Raw genomic sequence first — 23,804 nt, forward strand, 5'->3', positions numbered from 1 at the left:
ACTTCCAAATAACAAACATCTTTAATAAACAAGCGTTTTAACTATTTCGACAGGATTAAAAGACATCTATTCTTATTGCCTAGTATATAATGATTTACAACGTCAAGAAATAGTAAATTCCTCGAAATAAAAAGTCTTCATTACTAGTAGATATCAGTCATTAACAGGTTAAAAAAGCAAAATGTAATATGATCAAGTCATATTAAACAGTGATATTGTTATAAAAAGAAGTAACAAATCTATAACAAAGTATATTTATAAACTTTGCATATGAAGCTAAGGACACAACTTTTTTATGCTTATTGAAATTTATTTTTTAATCTAAAAATCAAATATCTTTCCAGCATTATTTTATGCAGGTTATGAGAATTAACAATGTGATATATTTTCATTTCTTTCATTTTGTTTTAAAAAATATCTTTAAAACAAAATTTTGTTTTAATACAGTTTCATAATAATTATGAAATATTTCATCTAGTTGAACGATGAAATTAAATGTCCTTTCATTGCAAAAAAAGTACAGTGGATGATCGGTTAATAAATATAATCCGTTCCAAAACTTTGTTTGCTATCCGAATTATTCAGTAACCGATTTTCGATTTCCCATAGGTTTTTATGGGAATTTGATTAATTCGTTCTGGAGACTCCCCAAAATAAAAAAACATATACTTTCTTACTACGTTTATTTATATGTAATAATAAAAATACATATATACACACTCTTGCATTTTTATTAGTCATATTTTTTTTCATTTGGGGGGGTTAAAGAATCTGTCTAATGTCGATTGCTATTCTCTTTTCTTCAGGATTTTTCAAAAGTAATTAATAGCATTGTAATTGTAGAGATCCCCCAAGCCTATTAACCTCAACCTGGTTTGGATGCCATTCTAAGACCGTTGTTCTTACTACTACGTGCCCACTTTTCCAAAAAAATGTTTAAAATAGCAGATATCGGCATTAATCCTCTTTTTCAGAAGAAAGCATATCTCGCCGAGTTCCTTGGTGTTGTTCTGTCGTCAGATCCGTTTCAGGTTCCATCATGAGCTCTTCAATGTTCTTTATTTCGTAGATGTGAGTTTTGTAACTCCTTTAGCTGCTTGAGTCTTCTTGATAATACAGTATCTTTCTTAGAAAAGATTGAACTGTGCCCTACTGTAGATCTGTTGCATCCATACTGCCCAGCAACATCAGACTCCTTCTGCCTACTCTACCTTTGCTATTATACTCTTACCTTTCGAAAATAAAAACCGACGCAATCTCGCGAATACCATAAAAGAATTGTTTCTGTCAGAAAAATAAAAGGCTGAGATTACAAGGGAGAGTTTCAAAGTTCGAGGAATACTATCCGATCAGTATATACCGGGATGAGCGTCGATGTCGACGACTTCCCCGCTCCGAAAAGTTTCGAATTGTTGCTTGAAAACAATGGAAGACCAATCGGTATTCATTATTTTACATCGTTTCGTCTTGTATTTGTTCTGTGAGGTGTTCGTTACCGAACATAAAAATCTTTCGCGAAAGTGTTCGTTATCTGATTTGTCCGTTACCGATCACCCAGTGTATTTTCTTTAACATATTTGATTTTTTCAACCTTTCATTTGGCATTCCATACAGACGTAATCTTCCAACCGAATTTAAGCAATTTTCTAAAATTTTATTATTATTTTTGATGCTTTTTGTTATGTATCCACCAATGCAATATAAAAAATTCATAAAAGTAAAAAAAATACAGGCAATTTTTCTACTGTTGCTCGGCTATCAAATTAGCATTCATTTTTACTATAACTTATAGTTATGCTCTATGGAAATATTCTGTATTGTTAGAGCGTATATAGAAGTAATATTTGGAATTGGGTTTTACTTACTTTTGCTTTGATTATTTTTGATGTTTATATCATAATATACAACGAGTTGACAAGTGTTTGTGTGATTTTAAGTGTATTTGTTGGAGTATCGCACGAATACCAATGAACCTATTTTTGCAAAATCTATTTATATATTTATTCAGGATTAAATACATTTTTCCAAAATGTAGGCAAATATTGCAAATACTGAGATAAACATCGAATCCATTTCGATCGTCTCGAAAGATCATTTAACGTCGACAGTCCAAGCAAGAGATTACAAATTACAACAATTTCCCGACACAGAAAAATACTGAAACTAATATAATATAAAATTGTTATAAATGTTTTATGTTTATTTTGTATATTGTGTTAAATTCCTTTATTTGTTAGTGTAGAAAAAGCGGAGGTCCCATACTTTTCCTTGGTCGATCTGTTTTCATTAAAACAGATCGACCAAGGAAAAGTATGGGACCTCCGCTTTTTCTACACTAACAAATAAAGGAATTTAACACAATATACAAAATAAACTTCCGGATATTTATACATTGCTGATACAAAATATACTTCCGGATATTTATACATTGCTGATACAAAATATACTTCCGGATATTTATACATTGCTGATACAAAATATACTTCCGGATATTTATACATTGCTGATACAAAATATACTTCCGGATATTTATACATTGCTGATACAAAATATACTTCCGGATATTTATACATTGCTGATACAAAATATACTTCCGGATATTTATACATTGCTGATACAAAATATACTTCCGGATATTTATACATTGCTGATACAAAATATACTTCCGGATATTTATACATTGCTGATACAAAATATACTTCCGGATATTTATACATTGCTGATACAAAATATACTTCCGGATATTTATACATTGCTGATACAAAATATACTTCCGGATATTTATACATTGCTGATACAAAATATACTTCCGGATATTTATACATTGCTGATACAAAATATACTTCCGGATATTTATACATTGCTGATACAAAATATACTTCCGGATATTTATACATTGCTGATACAAAATATACTTCCGGATATTTATACATTGCTGATACAAAATATACTTCCGGATATTTATACATTGCTGATACAAAATATACTTCCGGATATTTATACATTGCTGATACAAAATATACTTCCGGATATTTATACATTGCTGATACAAAATATACTTCCGGATATTTATACATTGCTGATACAAAATATACTTCCGGATATTTATACATTGCTGATACAAAATATACTTCCGGATATTTATACATTGCTGATACAAAATATACTTCCGGATATTTATACATTGCTGATACAAAATATACTTCCGGATATTTATACATTGCTGATACAAAATATACTTCCGGATATTTATACATTGCTGATACAAAATATACTTCCGGATATTTATACATTGCTGATACAAAATATACTTCCGGATATTTATACATTGCTGATACAAAATATACTTCCGGATATTTATACATTGCTGATACAAAATATACTTCCGGATATTTATACATTGCTGATACAAAATATACTTCCGGATATTTATACATTGCTGATACAAAATATACTTCCGGATATTTATACATTGCTGATACAAAATATACTTCCGGATATTTATACATTGCTGATACAAAATATACTTCCGGATATTTATACATTGCTGATACAAAATATACTTCCGGATATTTATACATTGCTGATACAAAATATACTTCCGGATATTTATACATTGCTGATACAAAATATACTTCCGGATATTTATACATTGCTGATACAAAATATACTTCCGGATATTTATACATTGCTGATACAAAATATACTTCCGGATATTTATACATTGCTGATACAAAATATACTTCCGGATATTTATACATTGCTGATACAAAATATACTTCCGGATATTTATACATTGCTGATACAAAATATACTTCCGGATATTTATACATTGCTGATACAAAATATACTTCCGGATATTTATACATTGCTGATACAAAATATACTTCCGGATATTTATACATTGCTGATACAAAATATACTTCCGGATATTTATACATTGCTGATACAAAATATACTTCCGGATATTTATACATTGCTGATACAAAATATACTTCCGGATATTTATACATTGCTGATATCAAAAATCCGTTAATTTTCTTTATGCTGTTTCATTTCGTTCATTTTTATTATGCGTCCTTTTTCTTATAAATTTTCTTGAAAGCACATTCCCGCAGAAAATATGAAACTGGAATCTCCAAAAACATGTAACAGAATACAGCTCCAATAGTGGAAAGAAACATCACCAACAGGAATAGCATCCACTAAAAACAAAAATATACAGATTTATTAACGTTTAATGTAAATTTACTATATTCATTCGCTTAAATACATATATGTAAATACTGTAAATATAGCCAAAATTTCAAAGATATTACTTATTGAAAAGTAAATGTAATATTTTAACTAAGTAAATAATTGTTTAAAATAGTCAATGAGAGGAAACAACATGGAAAACAATATAATTAGTAAATGCATTCGTCAGGACAACAGTTATACTTATAGAAAATAGAAGAAACTGTAATCGTCGTCATTAGCTTCTTTCATACACTTGAAAACACAAATGGTTCGCTTGCAGATACTCTAGATATTATTTTAAATGTTTTTGCTTATTACAGTGGACGAGTGACCTCTAATGAAAGGGCGACATCATCTTTAAAAAACATTTGTGTTCCTAAGATGGATGAAAAGACGGAATGAAGATGTTTCAGTTTCTTCTATTATTTAACCTGCTCAGGTACTATTGGACCATAAACAATCTTTGGACCAGCTCTCTTTGAATCATGGTTTTTTGGAAGCTTTCACGACACTTCGCCTGCCACGTATTTTCTCGTAAGATATTCCTAAGTATGTGACGCATATTCGATAGTTTCAAATTTCTTCCGCTTATTTTTTATTTAGATTTATGTTCTGCTTCGGGTCAAATTGACCCCATAGTACCTTCAATATTTTATGGTATTTTTCCCTATTCCAAGGTTGTGTGACGTGAGTGGCATAATAATATGGCGAGACGACAATGTCTTTATCACGAAAATGTGCTGAAGTGTTCACGTAAGCTAAGTTGAGTTGACAGTGAAAATGTGCCTAACTTTGGAGAACATAAGAAAGACAAACGACCAAAGTTCTCTAAGGAATAAGCTCTCGACTTCATTATTCCACGGGCACTTCAACGATTTCAACTACAGCAGACGTCGAAAAATGTCAAACGGTTCATTCGCACTTGGTACATTGTTCCAGAAGCACCCTCACCAGCTGCAAGCACCACATAGCTTCATCCAGGTCAACGCAAGAAATGCAATATTTGTTCCAGGTCTATTGATATAAAAACCAAATTTGTCTGTAACTAGTTCAATAACTTTGTGTGTGAAGAGCATATCGAACGGTTGTGCAACCAATGCCAACAGTAACATTTTGCCTACAGCACATGAAGTCTTGTGCAATATTGTTTGGATTTTATAAGCATTGCAATCCCATATTGTTTGATGAATAAAATATTTTTAGTTAAATATCTGAACACAAAGTCCGCCCAAATAGGCACCACCATTTATTAACTTCCTGCTCCAGACTATACATTCTTGGAGACAGATTACATATTTATTTTTGGTACGTCTCGTAACTTTAGAGGATAAAAGCTAGGCTAAACTAGCGTATGATAAATTTTACAGATTCTGTTCAACGACAAAGGATTGCACATACAATTGCGTCGACATTGCAAAATCTGTCAGATCGACTTGGTTTTTCTTTGCTACGGCTATTTCAGAATCCTCATTTGATCGAATGTTATCAACCGTTAATTATAATACTGTGCTTTGAACTAAGTATACAAGAAGATTGGTCTCTGTTAGAAAAGAAAAACACTTTCCATTATATTGCAGCATTAAAACAACGTTCGTGTGTGAAGATTATTTGCTTATGGACATAAATTATGTTAAACGAAAAACGAAAGACCAGGCCTTTAAAGACTCCTGACCTTTCTTTTTAGGCTGCTGGCCTAGTCTGGAACAAGAAGTTAATAAATGGTGATCCCTATTGGACGGACATTGTCTTCAGATTAACTATAATAATAGCCATCGGACGAAAATCTAAACCAAAGGGAAAAATATTGTAAAGTCTTGTTAATTTTTTCACATAGCAAGTTTTTCGCTTGGGGTCAAACTGACCGTGTGGTACCCAAGAATAAGATTTTTTCTTGGAACCAGAGCAGGGTTATGTTAATATAATTGTTTTCTTTCATAATCCGAAACATTAATCAAGGAATTTAAAATGTTTAATAATATTGATTGTTTGTTTTCGATTATTTATGAACTAGTAGATAAGCCCGGCGTTGCTCGAGCAAAAAGTAACGATAGCGAAGATTAGAATTATTAAATTATAGCCAATCTTACTCGTTTTCACAGAATGCAAGAATTAGGGTGGGTGATTTAGATGAGTCTAAAAATATGTTCGATTTCCCGCAAAAACACACACACACACAAAAAAAAACGTATCTGCGCCTGAAAATCTTGCACGTCGTTTTCTCTTAACACTTCCATTGTTGACACTTTCTTTGTCAACACTTCCCTCCGGGGGGGGAGTGTTAACAACCTCTCTCCGCGGAAGGAATTACGAAAAATCCCTTCTTAGTGTATATACCATATTAAAACGCAATGAGAAACGCAAAAAACTGCATCTAAAATAGTACAGTAGATGCCGAGTTCTTTAGGGTAAGACTTAATTCTCTCCCTCTTCCCCCGTGGGGGGAATATCAAAAAATCCCTTCTTAGTGTACGTTCTCCTGACGTACCCTAACTGTGTACCAAATTTCAACTTTTCACTTCTAACCGTTTGAGCTTTGCGTTTATTATTAGGCTATTATTAATATTATAAACCAATATCGATTATATATTTAGATAATCATGAAAAGAACGATTATTTATGGAAGAAAAGAACTGAGTCGGGGCGAGGGTTGAACTTGCAGCATCGGCTTCCAGATTTTTCTAAATTATTTAATTAATTATTAAAAATTATAGTTATTAATTTAGTTAAGAGATGGCGCCTAACGTCTACCTCTAGTGACAAATTACTTTATATTAATTATTTGATTAATTATTTAAAATTAGCGCAATAGTAGACCGATTATTTAGGCGATTGTTGAATGTTCTTATATTCAATTGAGTAACGGTGATTTTAGTTTGCCATAATTTATGTTGCGCATTTCTAATACCTTTCATGCAGACTAGAAATAACATTACTTTGTTTGATAATTTTTTCTCTCTTTGTTTTTCTTTTACAGGAAAAAATGAATTTTGTCACAAAAATGTACTTTAATGTAGTGATTAGTTTTAATTTCATTAGAAAATTTTTGTGAATTAGAAGTACTGTAATTCGGTTTTTTATCTTAATAAATTTGATAACCTGAAATACTGTTTTGTGATGAATCGACAATTCAGAACAGTTTTCACATTTTGTTTTTAGGCATTGTATACAGTATTATGTATTGTAGACTTAATTATCTACAATTTGTTTGTTCTTTTAGTTTGTTGTATTACTATTATTTTGTTCTCCGTACAAAAGATGGAAAACTTCTCAAATAAATAAATAAGAATTAAATAACGTTGACTACATAATTTAAATTAATTTAATTTAACAACGTCATGTAAACAGTTTCCTCTAACCTTGTCATGTTGGAAAATAAATACAAAACTTTGATTAATTTTACTTACCTGGAAATTCTGAATATCACGAAATATTAAATAAATAATGGATTAAAATTTAAATAAATTACAGAAAAAGTAGTCTATATAACTCAAATACCGAAAATTATATTTTACAAAAATTATGAAACTATTTTAGAAATAAACAAAGTTCTTACCAAACTTATATCTGTAACTGAATATGGGCTTCTAATTTTCCCAAAGACATAAAGATAAACTACAGGATGCATAAGATAAATCCAGAATCCCAGTCGATCCATTACAACAAAGAAGTCGAAAGAAAGAAACTTGTTCACGACACCTACAATATTATATAATTATATTTATATATAGAAATCATGTTAACAATATTTATATAGATAATTGATATCAATAATCTTATTAATTGATAAGGGGGAAATATACTCATTTCTATTTTTTCCATATACAAGTACGACTGGAAAAAATATTTTGACTGTGTGTTGGTATATATGGCGTTTTATCACATGTTTAATTGGAAATGGACGCATCAGCAATGTCTGTAATTATAAAACTTTCTATAAACAAAATCTAACACCTTAACTTTGCTGAGAAAGTTTAATTTAAAACAAACGTTTTCGACCTATTCCATAGGCCATCAGCAGGCTAAAAAAATTTGTTTTAAATTAAACTTTCTCGGCAAAGTTAAGGTGTTAGATTTTGTTTATATAATTTTTTGCTGAGCACGTTCTATTTAATGCTATTTAATATAAAACTTTCAAAAAACAAAATTGCGTGCCCGTTGCTTTCTCAATTCAGAAGTGACCATAACGCAACGGAGGCTCACGATCTCATCTGGAAAGCGTTTGCTAAAGCCTCCGTGGTAGACAGATGTCAATCATCTGTTTCAAACCACAAATAGCTGTTTTATTTTCTTAAAAGCAACTCTTCTTCAGCAACTCTTTGTTGGTTTTTTAGGATATTGTTCACATCATTTGAGAAATTTGTGATTACACGTTCGAACAAAAGCAACATTCGCGTTCTTATACATATATAAGCCTGTCAATAAATTTTAAGACAAATACATTTTTTATTTTTCTCAAAACTAACAATGTTTAACCGTTAAATGTTGAAAAGTAACAAAGTTACATTTCCTTATGTGATGAATAATTCCGTTACCTATTTATATAAGATGATTAAAGATAAATCATAATGAAAAAGAAAGTTTTATTTTCTTATCATCACCTCGTCATTAGTTAACATCCAGAACGTGTCGTGGCTTTAAACCTTAATAAATCTGTTGCAGTAGTTTTTAACCCTGACAGCTGAATTTTATTTCATCATGTATAGCAGTGTTTTTCAATCTCTAGGAAATTGTCGCCCCCCTTCAATAAAACTATTACGTAGTATCGCCCCCTTCAGTTCTAAAATTCCGATGCCGAGGGCCGAAGCTAACGCCAAATTCGTATTGCATTGGATAGACTAGTGACTAGTAAAATCTGCTACTCATTAGCACCCCTACCGATTAGCTCCATATCTGCGATCATCTAGAATTCAGAGAACTGAGGAGTCACGAAGGGAAAGGAATAGCTCGGTCAGAGGAGACAGGAGAGAAAGGTTCCCACCTTTCAGACTTGACATACGTATAACGGACACAAAATTCATCTGTGCTTATGAACACCTCTTTTTTTAGTTCAATTATTGTATTCTTAACGTTTGTGTGATATTACATTATTGTACGATATAACGAATAAAATATCTAATTATTCTTAATATAATGTTTTAGTATATCGCCCAGAAAATTGTTTTTCGCCCCCAAAAATATAAATTGTTACTAATTGCCCCCAACAGGGAAACACGCCAACATGAGGACGATATCGCCCCCGTTGAGAAACATTGGTGTGTAGTATATCAAACACCTACAACTAGTTAGACTTTTAGTACGTTTTAGCAAAACAAAAGAAACAAATGTGTATTTTTCTCCATACATTTTTTCTTTCAAATTCTTTTAAGTATGAAAATTAAATTTGTAGGAAAACTTCTAGAACTAATGTTCAACATTAAAAATTGTAAATAAAAATGTTTCGAGGCTAGAATCCATATTTTAAAGTTAGAAACCACTGTGCATCGTATAATCCTCTATTGTGGTTGCATCAGCTAACGTTAAGAACGCGTTATGGCTTTTCTTAATCACCACAATGCGTCGTTGTGAAATATCATGAAAGCCACGACATGAATTTCTCGTTGTAGCCGTTTTGAGTTAGCCACAACGCGTTGTGGCCGTTTTAGAAATGCCACGACGCGTTATGTGGTCTTTTTTTCGCTCAACGAGCGATTTCGGTCTTTGAGCTTAATTAACCTATCTTTGTAAACATTATTTAATGCTCCTTTTATTTTTATTATGTAAAAAGCACTAGAAATTCCAATAGAATTTCCTTACATTACATAAGATTATCAACATACCTCCATATCCCGAAATGCATGCTACACATATCCAAGCTGTTATAGCTGTCCATGCAATCGGAGAAAGAAGCTGATGTGCCATTATTATCGATTCATTTGGAAAAAAGTCAGTTTTCGAACTATGCAAACCGAAAAAAAGCAATCCCAACAGAGAAATCGTCGAAATCCAACATGAAGTAAATATCTCCTGGAAAGATATAGTGAATATAAATTTTAAATTTTCTTTCATTATAGTGTAACTGTATTTTATTGAGTTTTATCTCTATAATCTATCCGTTATCACGTGTATTATTTGAAACAGCGAAACCAAGTATCCATTACAATAAAGAAAATAACTTTCTCTAGTAGACAATAAATACGTAATGTGTCTTTATACAATCGGTCCTTTTTCTCGCAGATGAGGAATAAGACAATTCCACTGCGGAGTCGACCTTTTATTGGAGGCTTTTCGTCGGCCATGAAATAGTCCAACATTTCCCTCTAGCGGTGGCAGCACAATTACAATGAATTACATTTTTTTTTTTAAATTCCCCTGAACGATATAATGTACAATAAAAAGAATTTGTTATCTCTAGTAGACAATACACACATAATGTGTCTTTATACATTTGGAGGCGGACGAGAAGCCTCAAATAAAAGGTTGCCTCCGCCGTGGAATTGTCTTATTCCTTATCTGCGTGAGAAAGGACCGATTGTATAAAAACACATTATGTATGTATTGTCTACTAGAGAAAGTTATTTTCCTTATTGTACATTAAATCGACCTGGCTTAATTTTAACAGATATCCATTAGTTTAAAAACATACAATTTATAATTCAGTTTTTACTTGTACATATGCATTGCATTTTTTACTGGTCGACGTAAAATCTTCCTTTTGCCAGTGCTATAAACACGCCATTTCCTCTTATTATAATTTAAATGTAAAAATTATATATGCCAACTTGATGACTATGTATTTACAATTTGTGCGTGCTTTTATAAAAAAAAAAAACAATTATAGGTGGAAATTCAATTGCGGGTACAATAGTAAGTACTGTACATACTGTAGCTGATTACTTATAAATTAGGTTTTAATATGGTGTTTCTCTCTTTCCTTAGTATAACAGCGCTGGTTCACAAGGACGTCCAAAGTACACACAAGCATAATGTGAGAATTCGGACCCACCGGAATTTGGCCGGTAATGATTCATCCTTTCCGCGCGAGTAGAAGGAAAAGGGATATGAGTCAAAAGATAGAAAAAATGAATCAGGAGGAACAAGAGTCGAAAAACGCGGGTTGGCGAACCGGGAACTCGTGACCGAGAGAATAAAAGGGCGACGACGGAGAAAAAGGGGGTCGGTTACGTTTATCTCTTAGCCTGTGCGCGAGCGGCCAAAAAGTCGAGGGGAACCGCCGGAAATCCACGAAATCGTATCGACTGTGAAGATCGACCCGGATCACGAGGTATGACCCGAAGTTTTGTAAACTCTCCCTCCGCGAATACGAACTCAGGCGACCGACGCTCGCCGTATCTGTAATTGTCAAGTTAGCTTTAATAAATCTTTGTTATTGTTTTATCCGTTGTAATGTCCTTTATTCGAATGTCATCATCCGCCGCTCTACCGTCGAACCCACTCACTTCCTCCACTCGCGTAACGCGTAACGCGTAACCCATCCGAACCGCCATCTTGACGTGGGCAGGTCTCACGGACCTGTTAGCCGACAAAAAGGAGGAACGAGAAATCGGCCGCCTCCCGGCACCCACAATAATATAAAAAAATTTTACATTTTATAAGGTGTGCTGTCCTACTATCCTATTGGAATTCAGAAGTATATAAAATGTGAGTAATATTATGTTAATAATTTAGTTATCTCTGTATTTAAGTACTGTAATATAAATATATATAATATTATGCTATTAGTATAAACAGTGGATATGCACTTTTACCTGGAATTGATTTTTACCTATAATTGTTCTTTATAGAAGCACGTACAAATGGAAAATAGTCAGTAAGTTGAAATTTATAATTTTCACAGTAAAGTAATAATGAAATGATATTTACAGCACTAAAAAAGAATTGAGATTGTACGTCAACCCAAAATGCATACAAGTATGTAAAAGAGAAAATTGAATAATAAATTGCACGTTAATAAACCAACGTATATTTCGTTTGGCTGTTTGAAATACTAAAACCTACAATGAAAGGTTTATAGTTAAATCTCACAGATTTTAAATCAAATTTAAAATTTCTCAGGTTTCATATTCAATCGTACAAAACAAGTTACTATCAACGTAAAAAATTATTTAAATTTTAATATTATTTTCTATTGTTACTTAAACTTTATCCGCGATTTCCAGTTAAATAAATTTCTAGATTACGATATTATTAGAGCCATTCACGGCAAATAACGCTATAACATTATCATACATACGAATATCAGAAACTGAAGTTGTTGAGTGTACAATTAAAATATGGAATACTGAAAAGGATTGTATAACAGTTTTAGTTAATATTATTTATTATAATTCCAAGTAATCAATTCTCAATCAAATCAGCAAGCAAGTATTGAGCAGGAAAAAAATGACAAAATTGCTTTGAGAATTTGCATTAAATTTCAATCTACATACAGATACAAATATATACATATAACCTCGTTTATTGTCTGACATTACAAATATATGCTACACGTTATTACCTTCTAAATAATTATAACTAAATGTGAAACAAATATTGAAACTAATTGTTTGTGAAATACTACATTTACAGTGCTTGTTGGATTTCAAATATATCTGTAACAAAGTGAAATTTACTTCTGTTTTCTTATGACATTTATTTATGACACGTATAAAAATGAAGATAATAATGCGTAAAACTCTTGTAGAATCTTGATACTCCATATGTAAATTCCCACTAATATATGATTACTTTAAACAATCATCGATAGAAAGTACATGTCGCAAAAAGTTTACGGAGTAAACCAGGAAATATTTTATAATTTTATAGTTAAAGATTATTTACTTTATTTATAATACTGATACACCTTTATATAAAAGAAGATTATCATACAAAGGAATAAAATAACTTACTTATTACTGCCTTCTTAAAAAATATTCATCTAATTAGAAAGAAATAAATACTAACTGAAATTTGTTGTATTAATATTAGATAAAAATTCCAAATATTTGGCGCTAATATTATTCTAGGAACAAGATAATTCTGTGTGCTTTAATACTGATAAGTAAGTTTTATTTCATATTTGCGCTGGCCACAAATGTAGGTACGTTTCGCAAAATTTTTAAGAACATTCGACTAATAGCGTTGGATGTACTATTACTTGTAACAACGCTGTATATAATAATGCTTTCTATATCGCTGAGAATATCTCGTAAAACATTAAATTACCAATATATATTGTTGAGTTTATTCAACAACATGAATAAAAATATAAATAAATAAGAAAGAGTAAATCTATTAATGACATGATTATAAGTTATTATCAACCTATCAAAATCCGCCAAAGTTATCAAAAGCGTTAATTTTTATAAGTGCGTATTGTTAACTTTATTGTTTCAAAAACTAAAAATGTTATAATTATGTTAAAATCAATTTTCATACATCATCACAAAAAACACTTAATATCAACTTTTAATACTGTACCTTAAGTATAATAACTGGTAAAATAACATATCGTCTTTGGTTTAAAGTACTGTACTTACGTAATCCCTGTTTTATGCAACTCCTTTACGTCCAAGATTTATAAATTAATTATAAATTATTATAATTATGTCCAAAATATTTATAAATAAATAGTCAGAATTATAACAATGGTTGTTTCTAACATACCTTTCTGAATTTCAGTTGATTCGTTTTGAGTAAATAGTTTCCTGTTAATAATCCCAAACAGTAAGAACTCACGTGCAAAAAACAAGGTTTCGTATAGATACGTATTAGGAAACTGTTAAGTTTTCTGTAAATAAATTTACAATACAAAATGACTTTTATATAACAAATGTTTTTACAGCGATATGTACAGCAAACAAATATACATAGCTTAAACTCAATGTATCAATAATATAGTGCTGTATTATTTCAATTAACACAAAAGATATTACTTTAAAAATTTCTGGAATAGTAAATATTTAACAAAAAAAATTAAGTAAATATTCATAATAATTTTACTTTATGGTTTACTATTTCAATTATAATACATATCTTATAAAAACAATGTTTATTGTATAAGAAAAGCTTAATTAATTAATTTCTTTGTTTTGTCAGATTCTATAACACACTCTCTACGAGTGTGACGAGTGTGGCAAACATATCAGCTTGTTAAAAATTAAAAATACTTTAAAATGAAATTGCTTGAAACGTGTATTTTATACAATAATTAAATAACGTTTAAATAATTAGTTTAATATACCGGAATAAAATAGAATATATGAGTGCAAAATTTTTCATATTACAGATATCCAGAATCGCGCTAATATGACTTTGCATGGTTAATTAAAAGGTAACAATCAACGTCGTTATCCGCATAACCAAAGATTAATCATAAAACACAGATAAGTTTGTAACGCTGCATCGTGACTTAATTAACATTAAAAATTTGAATATAAAATAATTTTTTTAGTTAAACTAGCTTTATGATTCCGGAGATGATGCAATAAATAACACGACCTGTCTGACATATTTTTTGCCTCCACGATAAGAAATTTTTATTACTAATGCACACAGCACAGTGTCACATATTTCATTAACTATACCAATTTGATTATATTCAATAAAGACATTTAATTTACAAAACATACTCAAGATTTACTGCTAAACTCAAGATCGTGACGTATTTCTTTTGTAGTGAATAACAAACGTGTGAGACTATTCCTGCCACCGTCAATATACATAGTAATGTAGTTCCAAATGTCGGCCATCTGCAATAAAAACAATTAAAATATAAATGTGCTAAAATAATATTTTTAATAATTTCAATTAAATTACTTAATACGATTATTTACAGTTCATTTTTGATACATTACAATAACTAAAGTGCTTACGTGAATTTATATCAGTAATAGTAATTCGATATTGTAGTGAGTAGGAATCGCCAAGATTCAGACTCAACGTTGATAAGGAGTTCAAGAGCCGTACAAAATAAATATCGCACAAATACAATTTAAAGGACAGAAAAAAAACAATATTTATATATCTCGCAAAGATTCGATAATTAATACACTAGTACACTAATTAGTATGATTACAACGACAATAGCCTAATAATGATAATTACGACGGTAAGGCATTTATAATTAATGTTTATGATGCTTCTAAATCATTTCCTGATATATTTAATTTTAGGAACTATGCAAAAACATAAATTATAAAATGTAACAAACAAAATTAATTAGCATATATTAAAGATAAAACGTTATCTAAACAAATAACTGAATTTTGTTCATTAAAACCAAAAGTGTATTCTTCTATTTTCTCAATTGAAATAAAAACCCAGTAAAAAGAATTAAAAAATCTTTTCTAAAAAGTTTCATCCATGAAAACTGTAAAAACGTTTTACTTAATACAGAACTGTTAAGACATCAAGAATACGGAATTAAAAGTAAAAATCATGTAGTGACATATTTTGAAAACAAAATATCTCTCTCCCCAATTTACGATAAAAAAAATGTATTACAAATAATAAGATAGATTTAATATCTTTTGGTCATTATAAATTTACTTTTACTTCTTACAGATTCTTTTGATATCATTATCCTTTTAATATGGGATATTTAATATTATTCAAGAGAAAACAAAGTTATAAATCTTATGTAAAACATGGTGTTTGCACAAAAACATTATCTTGCCTAAAACAGGCAAATAAAATAGCAGCATTAAAATTATCACAAAATAAAAGATATAAATGTAAATTTTTTGTAGTAAGTAATAAAGTAACAATACCATTGTGCGAAAAAATTTTATAAAATATAATTGTATTAATTGTAATAAACAAATATTTTTAGAAATTGTAATAAAAAGATAAAAATTAATATTTTTCTATTTTGTAAATTAATATTGTAACCTCTATCAATTTTTGTGCTGTATTTTATACATATAAAAAAATTTTAAAAAGTATATGGTACTATGTAGAGATAGTAATTGTAGAGATCGCCAAGCCTATTAACATCACCCTGGTTTGGATGCCATTCTAAGACCGTTGTTGTGACATCCTCCCACTTCTTCAAAAGATCTTTAATAGCACATGTTGGCATTGATCCTTTTTCATCTTCCTCTTTTTCAGAAGAAAAGACATCTCGCTGAGTTTCTTGCTGTATTTTATTTAAGAGTTCTTGGAGTTCTTCTGTCATCAGATCAGTTTCAGATTCCATTATGAGCTCTTCAATGTCATCTTTATTCACCTCCATTTCCAGATCTCTAGCAGTTGTCATAATTTCATCCATAATTTCAGCGACATTATTTCTCTCTCCCTGAATGCAGGACATACATAGCTTTCGCCAAGCAGAATTCAACTGTCGTTGAGTATTCCTTTTGAATGAGCCGTGTAGCTTCAAGAATATCACATTTTTCTTTCCAAAACGTTTTTAATGTCATTGTTGACGAGAACTGGCATGCTTCGAAAAACTGATGAAACAGTGCTCGAGTTTACAAGTTCTTGAAACCTGCAATAATTTCTTGATTCATTGGTTGAATCAACGAAGTAGTATTCGGAGGTAGAAAGTGAACTGTCAGCCAGGGAAAGTCTTCCAGCAAATTATCTTCAAGGTCTTTTGGGTGTCCTGGTGCATTTTTCAATAGCAACAGTGCTTTTAATGGCAATTCATTGGTCTGACGGTAATCCTTGATGCTTGGAGCACAAACTTCAAACAACCATTATTTGAAAGAACCTTTGTGACTCTTGCCCTTTTATTCGATCTCCACATCACTGGCAGTTTTTCTTTAATTATGGAATTTTTTGAATGCTCTAGGGTCTCAGAGTGATAGACAAGAAGAGGGATAAGCTTTATATCACCGCTAGCATTAGCTCCCAAAAGTAACGTCAATCGGTCTTTCATGTGTTTATGCCTAGGAATATTTTTCTCTTATTTCTTAATGTAGGTACGGATCGGCATACGCTTCTAAAATAAACCAGTTTCATCACAATTGAAAATTTGTTGTGGACAATATCCTTCTTTTTTAATGAATTCTTTAAATTTGAGACAGAACTTCTCTGCTTCTTCTTTATCTGCACTAGCAGACTCGCCGTGAATTACCACATGTTTAATGCCAGTTCTAAACTTTGCAAACCAGTGGTAGATTTGAGTTCTATCTCTTCATGTGACGAATGTGGAGTTCGTTTCTTCAGTTCTTCAAAAATTTGTCTTGTTTTCTCTTGAATGATTATCATAGTAGTTACTTCTTTTTTCATTTTCCTTTCTTTTATCAAATTAAAAGCAATCTCTCCATTTTTTCACGGATGGAACATCTTTGTTTCTCAGATGTGATTTTCGTTAATCCTTTAGCTCCTTGAATCATCTTGATTATATCTTTCTTAGCTAAGATTTTGTCTACTGTAGACCTGTTCAAGCCATAATGCCTAGCAACACCAGACATCTGCCCACTCTCTACTTTGGCTATTATCTCTTGCTTGGTTTCTATGGTGAGCCCGGTTCTTGACACTCCACTCGTTTTAGGTTCCATAATATTATCAATTTCTTTTTGAAATAAAAAGTTCAGAAATGCACTCACAAAAATTCAGAAACCAGAAATCAACTAGCGCACGAAAGAATTATGTAAATGTGAGACCCGAATGTAATTCGAAATTTTGGTGATAAAACGTTAACGAATACCCGACAGGACAGTTAAACTCTCACCTTTAGAAAATAAAAAACGACGCAATAGTTAATTAACGTGTGCCGGACAGTCTCGCGAAGACTATAAAAAATTATTTGTCAGAAAAGTAAACAAAAAGCTGGAATTACAATGGAGAGTCAAAGTTCGGGAAAACACTATCTGATCGGTATCGGGTTGAGCGTCGATGATGACGTCTCCCGCGCTCCGAAAGGCTTCGAATTGTTACCTGAAGACAAGGGAAAATCAATCGGCTTTCGTTATTTTTCGTTGCTTCTTTTTATGTTTGTTCAGTAAAGAGTTCGTTATCCCATTTCTTTGTTAACCGAACTGTTCTTTGACCGATTACCCACTGTATACGTTAATTAGATATGAGAATAGTTTTAAAATATCAACAAGTAAAAGTGACACTCTACGTGAGCTAACATATTATCTACATTGGGATTTCGTTCCCTGTTATCAAATAGTGAACGACGATTTCATTCATTATTTAAAAAATCATCTACCTTGGTGTTATGTTTTAAAGCATCAGACAGTATATCAGAAATACGTTGTTGATAATTTACATAGTTTATTACTCAATGTACATCACAATATTTGTAATGTTCTTGATGATATGAGAGAAAAATTAAATAAATATAAAGAAAAACATTAAAACAAATCGTATATCTTAAAAAATATACACAAAAGAGTATCTGAACTTTACATATATTTTCTTTTTGGTAAAAAACTATACCCCACAGTGTGTTGAATCACTTCTACTTATATCTAGAAACTGTTACTGAGTATAGTCGATTCAAATTAAACTGAAATAATTATATATTCAGAAATACTTTTGTATATATTTGCTAAATATGTTTTATATGTTCATATATGTTATATTATGAAAATAGATTTTTATTATAACATGCATTTATACATTATACCAAATTATAGAAAAAATATATAAATATCTAAGAAAAAATATCTTTTATTACCATATAGAATGTTAAATAGTTAGTCTTCATTATGCATAAAATTCAACTATACATGATTATAATCTTAAATTAAAAATTATTATATTAATATGATGTTCAAAAAACCTGAAATTAAATATCAGAAATAAATTATATTAAAATATCAGAACTTTGACTCTCCATTGTAATTCCAGCTTTTTGTTTACTTTTCAGAAATTTATTATTGAAAAATAATAAATTTTGTTAGAAATTTAAAAATATAACCTTCATAAATTAAAATGTTTAATGATATTTATGTAAATTCAAATATTTTGGTTGTGTTTATTATGTAAAATTCTGAACTAATTTGGCGTATCAGAACTATTATTTAAAGATATCATTCGGGATTGGAAATATGGTTATACTCTTCTATTAAACTCTCTATTTAATAGACCAACTCTCTTTAAACCATAGTAATTATCATCCCTGGTACATCAACCTAATCGAAATTCCATCTTCCTAGCCATACATGTGGCAACCAATTGATTTGAACGTAAAACGACTAATAATCCAGCTACGGCTTAACCAATATTCTCTCTTGTCAATAATACCTACATAAACTTTTTAAATACTCATTGTTGCTTATGTCAATCTGAAGACTTCTCAGCATTCCACCTTTTACAAAACTGCCAAGAACTTACAAATATGAGTGAACAATATCATACAAATATGTAACTGTAGATATCCTCTTGAACTCAAAATAAATTTCAACTTTCTCAATAAAAAGGATCTATATAAAATGTATAATTACATTGTTAAAATCACGGAAAAATTTTAAAAAATTAAATAAATGTTATTAATAGTAAATAAAAATCATTATAAAACTTAAATAACCTAATACGGTATTTTTTACTTATTCTGTTCCTGTTTATAAGATATAAGGCAAAATGACTGTATGGTTCTATTAAATTATGATTGTTTTATTATTAATATAATACTTTTGGGTTAATGTTACCTATGGTTCCAAAATGGCGGCTCGTCTCTAATTCCAGCAAATAGAAGAAAGGAAACAGTGGGGACGCACGTTCTAACCTACCCTAACCTAACCTATTCTAATAATTTTGTTGGTAATAAAATTATTACCAACAAAATTATTAGAGACGAGCCGCCATTTTGGAACCATAGGTAACATTAACCTACTTTTGTAAACTAAAATTGTTAACTAATATCATCTATATGTATCACGCCCTGTAACAGGAAAATCTCTCCCTTTTGCTAATAAATTTGAATATGAATTATTATAAAATTGCTGAAGTTAAACATAAATAGACTGTTAAAAGTTCTTTTTTAAAGTTTATTAAGTAAATCACTGAATAACAACAGATAAACTTATATATTTCTTTATATAAATAAATGTGTAAGAGTTCATAAATAACCTTTTTTATTGGAAATATCATTGGGCTGAAATTTGAAAAACATCGTAGACATAAATTTTTACTGATGGCTGACTGTCTGTATGCCTATTCTTCCAGCATCTCGATACCAGAGTTACATAGGTAAAAATGGAGAAAAATTTGGAAAGTCTATGTACAGGAGGCCCCAATTAACTGTATGTGAGCTTTCGATAGAAACATAAAGTCACGTTATTTTAATACAAAAATTTTTCCTCAAAGAAGATAGATACGTACATGTTGGACATTGCTTTAGTTCCTAAGTGAACGTATGATGTACAGGGGCTAGTGACAATCAATTTGCAGTCGTGTGCATATATTAAAAATTAAATAAATTTTAAAAACGATTAAAAATTGACAGCCCGGCAATGAGACTATATCACAATAAATAATTGTTCGTTTGTTTTGGCACCCATTTTCTTTTAGGCAAACAAAATAATTAAGAAAAATATTCACTAAATTCTGTTATATGCACTTCATCGTGTTAGGAAGCAAGAGCATTGTTTCTTTGATCCCACTGTATCGTGAAAATGAAGTCATAAACACAATTCTTTACTACATTTTTGGATTTCTTTTAATCATAAATAATGGAAAACGGCAGATTTTATCAAAATCGATGGTACAAATCTGAGAACGAATTCAATTCTCTACGGCCATGGTTCTCAATCTTTCTGAAGTCGTGGGTACACTAAACTTTGACATTTTTTTGCGGAACACTTGAAGCCGATTCACGGAGCCCCCGTGTTCCGCGAACCACGAATTGAAAACCATTTCTCTACTGTAAGGTATGGAATCGCCAAGACGCGCGATTCCCACCTGTTTGTTATAACGAACTTTCATAACGGAAAAGTCGTTAGGATCGGCCGGTAGAAACGACCGTTGGGAACTTCCGTGGGAAGAACCGTTAAGTTTCAAATCGTCGACTATCGGACGATTGGCCGGCGGGAAGCGACCGTTGGCGGCCGTTGCGGGAACATTCAAATTTGATTGGAGCCGGGTTCGAACGTCGTCGACTATTTAAGTTCGGATCAGATCGGAGAATCGGAATCGTCGTCATCGAAGTGCTAACTAACTCTCTCGTTGGACGTTACGTGGTTGTGTACGAACTTGTTCCTGACTCGGAGGTTTTGTTAATTACAAGTCTGTTTGTTCGTAAGGAGTTCTTTCGACGAATTTGTACAGGAATAGTCGGTTGTTGTTGGAATTAGTGTTGTGCATATTTAATTGTAACTCTAAAGTGGAATATTTTGTACATTTACTGTAAATATAAAGTTTGTGTTTTTCGTCAAACCGACCGAGTGGTTAATTGTGAACATTACTTCTACGGTGTAGAGAAATGGTTTATTGTATATCCTGTAGAGTCTACAGGATATACAGTAAGCTTCGATTACGCTCCACTTCAAAAATCATTTGTAAGATTAAGAAAGTAAATAAAAACTCATTTCTTAGTGAACACATTCAACCGATTAATTAAAAACGTGAAATAGTTTTAATTTGTTTAAAGTTTAACAATTTTAAGTTATTTAGTAACTCGGACTACAATCAATTAACAAATATATTTTGTGATTGTAAGTACTTTTAAGTGAACAAACGTGAAAAGGAAACAACACGAAAGTAAATTGAGTAAGAATTTAAATAATTATTGCTTTTTATTACTCTGGGGTAAAATAATACATAAAACAAATATTGCATATTTTTTACGATAATTGAGACTGATTAAAAAACTAGCTAATACTATAATTATAAAATAGTGAAAAAGAATATGAAATTATAAAGATATATCAATTCTTACCTGTCATGAATGTATAACAAAGGAACTGTAATTAGAATTAATTGCATCAATACATGAAGAAACCACGTATGTACGGTAAACTGTAAATACAAATGAATTATCAGATATAATTGAATAAAATTTTAATTGGATTGAAGAATATTGAACAATTTACATATGATTTAATATTGCTTAAATTCATAACATGAAGAATATATCTCCACCAGTGTTGTTCAGCTCTTTGTGCTTCTTCGTATACGAGATCCCAGTGTGGTCCTTCGCCACAAATTGGCAGAATTATGAAGGAAGCCAATAGTCAGCCAAGAAAAGCAAAGGAATAGTCAATCTAATAGAAAATGCAGAATATAGTAATATATAACGTTTAATTTTATAAATAAAATTGGAAAATAAAATTATAATTAACCTTGTATATCGCTTGATAAAAAAAAGAAAGTAATAAGATATAGAGTTTACTTCATCGTTTATTCGTAGATAGAATGTAAAAAAACCGCTGTAAAAAGTTTTTAAATGTTTTTATTAATTTACACTTCATTATAGCAAAATATATAGTTTAATTCAATTATTATTTAACATCTTAAAATTAATTTATTTATTACAATAAATTACAGAGGAATGAAACATTTAAAAACTTGTCCGACTTTTAACTTTTAACTTTATGTAAATATATAAATGGAAATAAAAAAATCTTGAACTTACATTTATAACTGATACGAATATTTTTATTACAGATATTAAAATATAACATAAGCAAGTAATTTATCGTTTTATATATTATTTAACAAAAATACTTCTCAAATTCCTAATATAAAAGTTAAATTACTATTCTACTATTTAAAGCAAAAATTATTTTCACAAAAAAAAAACATTTTTTATTAAGCATTTTCAATAGTGAAATCTCTCTGAGAATAATTGCAAAGATCTTATTATTCTTGATAAAATTATATTCTTTCGTTAAATCTTTCTTCTAAAGGCTTATCGGAGTGTACAATATCCAATTGTTATAAATAGTAACACAGTGCTGTACACTACAAAGAAAGAGATCAAGCACAAACAAATAGCAATATGCACTGTAATTTTGATTTTCTTTTTTTTGTCAAGTGGGAGACAATCTGTCTAACATCCCTTATCTGCAGGGTTTTGCTATCTAAAGCAAACAGTTTACTGTAAAAAGTGTGCTTAATTTTATATCTCAAGAAAGCAGAAAAATATCGCAATATTTCTAAATATAATTCAATGTGTACTGGTAAGAAATTTGAGTAACATACGCGACAACGCATGCAGTATCGATAAACGGTATGCAAATGAGCTATGATGGCGTACGTGTTTTTCAATTTAAAAGACCAAAAAATTGTAATTACATTAATTTGAATTGTGTTGATCATTATGAAACAGTTATACTATATAATATAACTATAAAGCAAAATTTATGAACTTACCTCAAAAAAAAGAACGTTTCCATAATATGGAACCCTTGGGGTATAATATCTATAGTAATACCATCACATATATTTACAAGATTTGTTAATTTTTCTAAAATACGAACAAAGAACAAACAATCAGTGCGGATGTTCTAATATTTCTCGGATATAAAAAGTATTTATTTATTTAATATTGTAAATTTACTCCATTCATATTCACGAAGAATTGAAAAGTTATTTGAAATATAACAAAATTCAGCAGCGAGTTGCGTAACTTTCCCGAAAACAATACAACACGTGCGTGGCACTATTTGTTGTGATATTTTATATAAAAC

General features: G+C 30.4%; 1 protein-coding gene across 1 annotated transcript; it reads right to left on the bottom strand.

Moving 5' to 3' along the window:
- Positions 1 to 4,018: 4,018 nt before the first annotated feature.
- LOC136982524 (O-acyltransferase like protein-like) lies at positions 4,019 to 23,520 on the bottom strand. The gene is made up of 9 exons (XM_067279019.1): positions 23,488 to 23,520; positions 22,455 to 22,541; positions 22,206 to 22,376; positions 22,052 to 22,131; positions 14,847 to 14,966; positions 13,882 to 14,005; positions 10,056 to 10,242; positions 7,793 to 7,935; positions 4,019 to 4,205 (listed from the first exon to the last, which is right to left on the bottom strand). The coding sequence occupies exons 3-9, from the start codon at positions 22,230 to 22,232 to the stop codon at positions 4,071 to 4,073; spliced, it is 816 nt and encodes a 271-aa protein (XP_067135120.1). The 5' UTR covers positions 22,233 to 22,376; positions 22,455 to 22,541; positions 23,488 to 23,520; the 3' UTR covers positions 4,019 to 4,070.
- Between the last annotated feature and the right edge of the window lie 284 nt (positions 23,521 to 23,804).

This window comes from Centruroides vittatus, unplaced genomic scaffold, assembly GCF_030686945.1.
Source record: "Centruroides vittatus isolate TY-2023 unplaced genomic scaffold, ASM3068694v2 contig_847, whole genome shotgun sequence".
NCBI lineage: Eukaryota > Metazoa > Arthropoda > Arachnida > Scorpiones > Buthidae > Centruroides > Centruroides vittatus.

What these genes read in the sequence shown, in the direction of transcription:
- LOC136982524 (XM_067279019.1), bottom strand. Translation starts at nt 22,232, where the DNA reads ATGAATTTAAGCAATATTAAATCATAT. An exon ending in TTGTTATACATTCATGACAG is followed by an intron (nt 14,967 to 22,051) that starts GTAAGAATTGAT and finishes TTTTTATTGCAG; the next exon opens with ATGGCCGACATTTGGAACTA. An exon ending in AGTTTAGCAGTAAATCTTGA is followed by an intron (nt 14,006 to 14,846) that starts GTATGTTTTGTA and finishes ATTTATTTACAG; the next exon opens with AAAACTTAACAGTTTCCTAA.